The sequence below is a fragment of the Tupaia chinensis genome, unplaced genomic scaffold, assembly GCF_000334495.1.
Source record: "Tupaia chinensis unplaced genomic scaffold, TupChi_1.0 Scaffold000708_1, whole genome shotgun sequence".
Taxonomy (NCBI): Eukaryota; Metazoa; Chordata; class Mammalia; order Scandentia; family Tupaiidae; genus Tupaia; species Tupaia belangeri.
In genome coordinates this window covers 1,681,536-1,689,545 of record NW_006160231.1, presented here as the reverse complement: position 1 = coordinate 1,689,545, position 8,010 = coordinate 1,681,536, and the positions used below count along the sequence as shown (strand labels likewise).

The 8,010-nt window shown below is 46.5% G+C and overlaps 1 protein-coding gene across 1 annotated transcript in view; it reads right to left on the bottom strand.

Moving 5' to 3' along the window:
- MAP3K13 (mitogen-activated protein kinase kinase kinase 13) overlaps positions 1 to 8,010 on the bottom strand; it is a gene marked incomplete in the record, with an annotated part of 209,405 nt that overhangs the window by 66,899 nt on the left and 134,496 nt on the right. Inside the window, 1 exon segment of the mRNA XM_014592515.2 lies at positions 1 to 449. Coding sequence (XP_014448001.1) covers positions 1 to 364 — 364 coding nt within the window.

Genomic DNA, 8,010 nt, shown 5'->3' with positions numbered 1-8,010 from the left:
TGCTGAACTGAATCTTGATGTCTTCGGATCCGCCTGTGCTCTCTCGGTCCACGTTACCGCTGTTCCCCTGAGACACGGCCAGCTCCGACTCATCCTGCTCCCGTAGCTGCAGAACACTGTTCTCGAACTGGTCCCTGGAATCTTCACTCACGCTGGTCAGCACCGTCGTGGTGACGGGGCTGCTTACGCTGTCCATCAGCTCCGGGCGCACCACCCCCTTTTCCTGCTGGTCCTCGAGGAGCTTGGGCGGAGGGCGGTTCCCCATAGCTGCGAGTCCATCCTGCAGGCCACTGGACGGCGTGTTTTCACCCGAGGCTAAGTGTGGCGGCGAGGGGGAGCTCAGGTGCTCCTGAGGGCTGGCCATCGTGCCATGAGTGTGACCTGGGTCCTGAGACGACACTCAGAGGGTCGCTGGAAGAGAGTTTTGGTGCATGAGAGGGCTCCAACGCCTGGGAAAAGCAGAGGCAGAACATGAGATCACTTGGCCTTCGTAGCCACAACCCACGTTCCTGTTCCCGTGATAAAAATACCGAACAGTAGAGAATGGCTAAACGGCGCTTACTTCTAAGATAGGACACTGTGCAGCATGGACAGTTGTGTCGTGTGGAAGAGTAAATGTTCATAACACACCAATATTTAAAGAGTTAAAACATTTGCAACAGTAACCGAACATTTTTACTTAGCAGATACACAAACACATATACAAGAAAAAAAAACAAAACTGGAAGGATATGCTAAAGAAGTAACAATAGATCATTTTAGGTGTCGGGTTTGGGAGAGGTTTATATTGTGATTTTCAAGGTATTCCATGTGTTCTGTACTAATATCTATTATTTGATTAACCATAAAACAAGTTGCTTCCTTTCAAGGGAAATTAAGTTGTTCTGAATTCATTAGGAATTATATCCTGTGTTATTGTAAGTTCCTGGTCATCTTTCCCCCTTGCTTTAGTATTGCATTCACCTGGGCATGTCTTCACTTCCTACGAAATTAACTAAGTCATGTAGATAAATGTCTTGTGTATGCAACGAGATGAACTTGTGAAATACAAAATTTGCTTTTACTATAGTGCACCCAATCTGCGGCAACACAACTAAGCCCCCAGTCTTTACACCTCTTCTTTGTTTCCCATCTGGCCATTAGCATCACTTTCTTGGGGAGATGTAATCGTGAAAATAAAGTCTTGCTCTGTTAGATTGCTGGAGTCAGGATGCATTTTTGCGCAGAAAACCACAGAAGAACACATCATGACTTTTCCAAAGACCTAATAGATTGGCCAGATCATGCAACGTCAATCTCAAATTTATTTAAAGTGTTTTTTTTTTTTTTTAATCAGACATTTACTATAGAATAGTCTGCCCTTCCTTCTTTCTGTTCTAAGCATCTAGAACGGGCGACAGGCGGGGTGTAAAGATGACTTCACTCTGCAGAGGGGGCAAAGACAGATGAACATAGACCGGCAATGGAGTGCAGCGCCTACGAGTCGAGCAGTCTAAGGGCAGAGAAGAGGGAGAGACAGTTTCAAGGACCGGCACTCAGAAGTGACTTTAGGGGGACCTTATCAGAGAGAGGGAAATTCAGAAATCATCTCCCCAGAGGGGATGGCCACTCTGCATTCTTTTTACCTCATTTCTCCTCTCCGGATTCTGGGCACGCATGCACGCGCGCGCGCGTGCACACACACACACACACACACACACACACACACACACACCTGGCATGTTTTTCAAGCCACCTGGTCCAGTTCTTTAACCACGCAGTTGGCTGTGTGGGATCCAGCTGCCTAACTATCATGCCACCAGCTGGCGTCCAAAAGCGGTAACTTTTGATTCATTTGAAAGGACTGTGGAAATCCGTCATGCCAGCGAGAAAGGCATGAGTGAACAGAAAGGTGAAGGTATTATGAGTGTGGGGGAAGGCACGAATGAGGCATAGGATGAAAGGCGAGGAGGCGGATGAGAAATCCAAAGTGCCTGGAACGCGGGCTGTGCGTGGGCACAGAGCCGGGTATGAGTGGACAGAGAGGGCGAGATTCTAAGGCGCACCAGAGACAAGGCTGAGAGGTTTGGGCTTTATCCTAAAGGAGACAGGGAGCCACAGGGTCCTGTGTTAGACTACGGATAAAGCGAGACCATCTTTGTTTTAGTATTTTCTCCTCTTCACTACTGAGATCCAAATTCAAGCTCTTTTTATTTTTAGATGCCATATTGTATGAATAGCTGGTGTTAACGAACCAGTGAACACATTCTATCCTCTGAATTCTCGTTCATTCGTTCAGACATTAACTGAGCTCCTGTTACAGGCTATGCATGTGTCAGGCATTACCGAATGGAACCTAGGTCCCTATCCTTCAGCAACTGTTAGTCTGAAGGGAGAGACCAATAAGTAACAGCCAGAGGTTAGATATGGTGCAGATAATGCACACAGTACTATGAGAGCGCAGAAAAAATGCATAAATCTGCTAACAGATGCCACAAAAGTGTCGTCTGCATCCTGAAAGATGAACTGGGGTACAGAGGAAAGAAAGACCGAGCATTCCAGGCAGCACTGGGGAGCAGCAGAAGATAATTCTTAGAAAAAGCAGGCAAAGATCAGATTATGGGGGACTCATATAACATGCTAAATCTGTTAGATTTTATCTTCAAAATAAAAGGGACCTATTATATAGGATTTTAAGCAAGGGAATGATTTTGCCAGATTTGTAAATTAAAATGGTCTCTACAGGACTGGCCCCATAGCTCAGTGGTTAAGCTTGTGTATAGGGAGCCTAATCCCACATGGCCAACCATGGTTCAAATCCCAGCCTAGCAGCTTGAAAAATATACTGGGCGAATGTGCGTATGTGTCCAAAATCCCGATGGGATGGAGAAGGGGTGGGAAAAGATTTCTGCATGACCACACCCCACTGGAGGGTGCTCCTTCTTCCTCTCTGGTGAATACACATACCCTTCGGAGATTTATATGAGACAAATACACACACACATATGTATGTGTGTATATATATATATATATATATATATATATATATATACTCTCAGGTCCGGTTAGGAGGCAGAACTCAAGAAAAGAAATGATGAGGGCTTGAATGAAGGCAGTAGCAATGGCAATGAAGAGGATGGGACAGATTTAAGAGATAGAATTGGAAAGAGCTAGTAATTGATTAGACATGGGGTAAGAAAAAGGGAGAGGGGACCAGCAGTTAGCGTAATGGCTATGTCATTGGACTCCCATGCAGTCGACCGCAGTTCACGTCCTGGACCCGGTGGCTTAAAACTCATGCCAGGCGCGTGTGCGTGTGTGCCCAAGATCCTGAGAAGAGAATGGAGGAGAAGGGATTGCGGCATAGCTATCCCCCCTCGGGGCGATTTCTCGCTTTCTGTCTCTCTGTCTCTCTCTGTCTGTCTGGCGAGCGCATGTGCCCTATAGCAAAAACCTCTCCAAAAAAAAAAAGAAAAAGGGAGACAAGATGACTTTTCAAAGAACTTACTTGGAATAATGAACAGATGGACAATGTCAATAAAGGAGATACGAAGTGCCAGAAGGAAAGATTTGGAAAGAAAATAATTAACTGAATTTTGCACACAGAGAAGTTAAGGCCTACAGTCATGCTCTGGGATAGCCTTTATTTATGTTATCTGATTTTTGGGGAAATGTTATTTATCATTATTGTTGTTATTATTTTAAATTTGCTGCAGGGCATGTGTGCTCACTAGACTGAGAGGGAGGAAGAGAGAAGGAACGGGGGAGAGCAAGCCACTAGGTCCAGGACTCGAACTGTGGTCAGCCATGTGGGAGTCCAACACCTTAACCACTATGCCACCTACTGGCCCCATCTTATCTGATTTTAAAAAGATACTTTGTAGCGACGGATTTGAAGGTAAGCAAAGATGGGGGTTCCTTTAGCTCACAGGCAGAAGTTTCAAAATAATACAAGTTAAATTAAGACCATATTTATTAAATATATACCGGAGCTGTGCCATGCACTGGGCTGGGTTCTGTGGATACAGAACATTACTGTTACTATTTTAAGTGACAAACAAGACAAAGTGCTTGACAATCTATAGAGGCTTGTTCATATAAGAAGTGATACACTGGCAAATCAGATCTCAGGAAAACAACACTGATTTGCACAAATTCATACCAGTTCTTCCCCTCACATAAACCCTCCCTTCATAGCAGATTTCAAGCCAACAAGAGTTTAACAACCTGCTTACAACGTTTCTAACTATGTGACAGCTGGAAATTTGGTGTAACACATGTTGGTGGGTAGTCAGATGCAGCCTTCCAACAGTGTCATTCCCATTTTACAAGAGAAGTAAGACGCTTTCCTCAAGTTATTTCCTCTATTATTCTATTGAATAAACAGTAAAGCAGGGAATAAGCTCCAATCAAAATTTAGATCCTCAAATTCCTTTTTTTTTCTCGGAGAGATTTTTGCTACAGGGCACGTGCGCTCACCAGAAAGACAGAGAGAGACAGAGAGACAGAAAGCGAGAAATCACCCCCCAGGAGTGATAGCCACATCGCAATCCCTTCTCCTCCATTCCCTTCTCAGGATCTTGGAAATGCACACACATGCGTCCGGCGTGAGTTTAAGCCACCGGGTCCAGGTCGATTACATGGGAGTCCAGCGACATAGCCATTAAGCAAACTGCTGGTCCCTCAAATTCCTCGTTTTTAATTTAAAAACAGTTTTGTCTTAATGCCAGAGAGTGCATGCTGGAGAGAGCGAGAGCGGGGACAAGCACACGTGCACCCAACCCGGGTATGGACGTGCCATAGCCTTCCTGCAGCTCTGCATCGCATCAGGATCTTGGGCACACGCACTCGGTGTGCAAGCCGCCAGGGCTGGGCTGAGCCTGGTCAGCCCTGTGGGGTCGGCTTCCTCGCACAGGGCTCAACAGCCGGGCTACGGGGCTGGCCCCAGCCTGGCCTGTTTCACACCATAATGGATCTCTGAAGGGTCACTGCTCGTTTTCTTAGAGCGCTTGACAGGTTAGAAAGAATGCTGCTACCTGAGATCTCTGATCTGAGTGTCTGGCCCCCTGTAGAGTCTGCAGCAGGGACTTCTTCCCCTTATTTTCCACAGAAGACGACGAAGGCCTCAAGAGAAACGTATGCTCGAGAGCTGAATGCCTGGCATTTTCCCTAATCGGAAAACCCTCCCGTATCATGTGGCCCCTGGGAGACATAGCTCCACGCATTTCAAAGCACGCAAACTACTCAAGGTGAATAATTACACTGAAGGAATTACCTCCTGCTCCTCGCACACCCCAGATAATGAATGGACCATGTTCTGTTACCAAGCTAAGAAAGAGAGGAGACAACGAGGGCAGGAGTGATTCCCACACGCTGGACCAAAGAGGCTAGACTTGAGACGCCCCTCGGGAGCTGATGTAAGAGCATGAGCAGAGGCAAGTGGGCAGGAATGGCCAGGGCATTCAGGACGGGGGCACCGCACGGCAAGGTAACTCCTGCCCTCAACTCAGAGAACACAGGCGACTCCTCTCTCTAAGGGAATCCGAGAGATCACTGCGAGTGAAATTCTAGGCATGGGAAAATCGAGGCACTGGGAAGCTGTCTAGGGAAACAGGTCGGGGTGGGGACAGGGGTAGAAAGAAAAGCTAGAGCCCTTTGTTACAGCAACACGTGTGCTCAATTCCCCCTACTCCATCCTCCCTGCCCGTTCTATTTGTGTTCATCTTTCAGCTTCTTAATTGTAGGACGATGAGTACTCATGCGAGACAGAGGCAGAAAGAGAGAGAGAGAGGGAGAGAGAGAGAGCGTGCATCCCCTAGTGGGACATGGTCATACTGCAAGCTCTTCTCCATTTCTCTATCCTAGGGGATTTGGAGCATGCACACACATGCACCTGGCATGTTTTTCGAGCTGCCGGGACAGGACTGGAACCATGCTCAGCCATGTGACATGAGTCTCCCTTAACCATAGGCCAGGGGCCAGCCCATATCTTTCAGTTTTGACATTTACAGTCCCCTCGTTTTGCTTTCTTATCAATCACCTGCCATACTCTTGGACTCTCTTGCCTTTTCGACCTCCCTGACCTGATTGCTTTTGTGACTGTCAGCTTCGCCCCCCCCCTGAGATGGCCACAGCTTCAGCTACTTCCTGTCTGCCTTTCCTCTGGGGCTCCTGGCCATCCTGTAGAACGCAGGGTACATACATTACACTATTGGCCCATATTAGACTTGAGAAAACTGCAAATACCCAATGTATGTATGAATTTCAGCAAATGCCTACTTGTGCAATTTATTTTTTGAATCAAATGATAGGCCTTGATATTAATGTCTGGTAAATTTCCATTTTGTCCATTTTCATCTGGAGGTTCTTACTGATGCTGTCATATTGGAATGAGCTCACATATAAAGTTAGAAATACAGCCTGTGGCATGGTGATTTAGGTCACTGGATCCCACATGGCCAACTAAGTAGTTTGAGTCCTGGACTTGGTCGCTTGAAAAACAAGTCAGGCAAGCATGTGTGCCCAAAGTCTCAAGAGGAGAATGGAGTAGAAGGGACTGTGGTGTGGCCACTCCTTTGGGGGGGTGATTTTCCTCTCTCTCTCTCTCTCATGCATGCTATTAGCAAAAACTAAAATAACAATAAAAAATAAAAACATGTTTGTTTTGTAATTTCTAACAATAAAAAAAGCATGTTTGTTTGTAATTTCTTCCTGTCTCTAAGAGGTTAAGAATGAGCATGCAGTGGACTGGTTCCCACTGTCTCTCAGAATGAGCTTAATCATAGTCATCACATAGATTGAGTCGTCAGAAATGTCATGATGTGTTTTTCTACGTAATGCATCATGACGTTTCTGACGATCCAATAGTTTGATATTTCAGAAAGCAAGGAAAAACAGGAAGTTCAAGGAGTATAATTCAACCTACCTGTCTTACATAAGAGAATCAAATCTCAAAGAAATTGCTGAATCGTTCAATAAAACAACTAACTAGTGGCAGAGCTGAGATGAGTCCTCCTTGCCCATCCTGGCTCTTCCCACTAGACTGGTTGTTTGTTTATTTAGACAAAGAGAAACAAACAGCAATGACATCATGACCACAGATGACAAAACAATAGTAATTCACAGTGCTGTTCTTGCCGCACTGACGCTGCTCCCACGGACGCCCTCCCACCGATCTCCATGCACCTCTCCCCAGAGCAGTGGGTGCCCGCCCAGAGACTGGGGGTTCTGCACCACCTGGGAGTGGGCAGGGGTGAGGTGAACCTTAAAGTATGTGCACCCGTGTGCAGTCAAGTAGGCTTCCCTCACGGCACCAAGAATATCAAGCCCAACAAAAGCAAAGAAAGTGAGAGGCACCAGAACAAAGGGAAGGAAAATCATTACCATGACTATATTCAAATGCGATGGGAGCTGACTCCAGTCAGGGGCGTGTAGGAGGGTAGAAGCAGCGCGTTTTACCTGTGTCTGCAAGGACGCCCACACGCTGCCACTGCACACGAAGCTGCTGGGTGGAACTGAGAGCCGCGAGCCTCTCCCTTGTCTCTCTCGCTGTCTTCTGTCCTCTCTCCCTGTCCAGATTTGGCGTGGGTACCCTTATGGGAACTGACTGTTAAGGTTGGGGTTTTTAAATTTTTTAATTTTTTAAAATTTTTTTTAGTTTTTTTGTCATAGGCACGTGTGCTTGTTGGAGAGAGACAGAAAGACGAAAAGTGAGAAATCACCCCCTCTCGGGGATGGCCACGCCACCGTTCCTTTTCCTCCATTCTCCTCCCTGGATTTTGGGCACACATGCACAGTGCCTGGCATGATTTTCAAGTTGTGGGCAGCCCTGTGGGAGTCCATCACCTTAACTATCATGCCACCTGCTGGGCCCTGTTTAGCTTTTTTAATTCACAAGAAATCAAACTACTATTTATCAGAGGGGGGCAAAAGGAAACAAGGCAAGATTTTTAAACATCAAGAGCCAAATCGACAAAGATAAGGGACCTCGGAGGGGTACAGGGCAAGGTTGGCACGTCGCCCTTCTCAGCA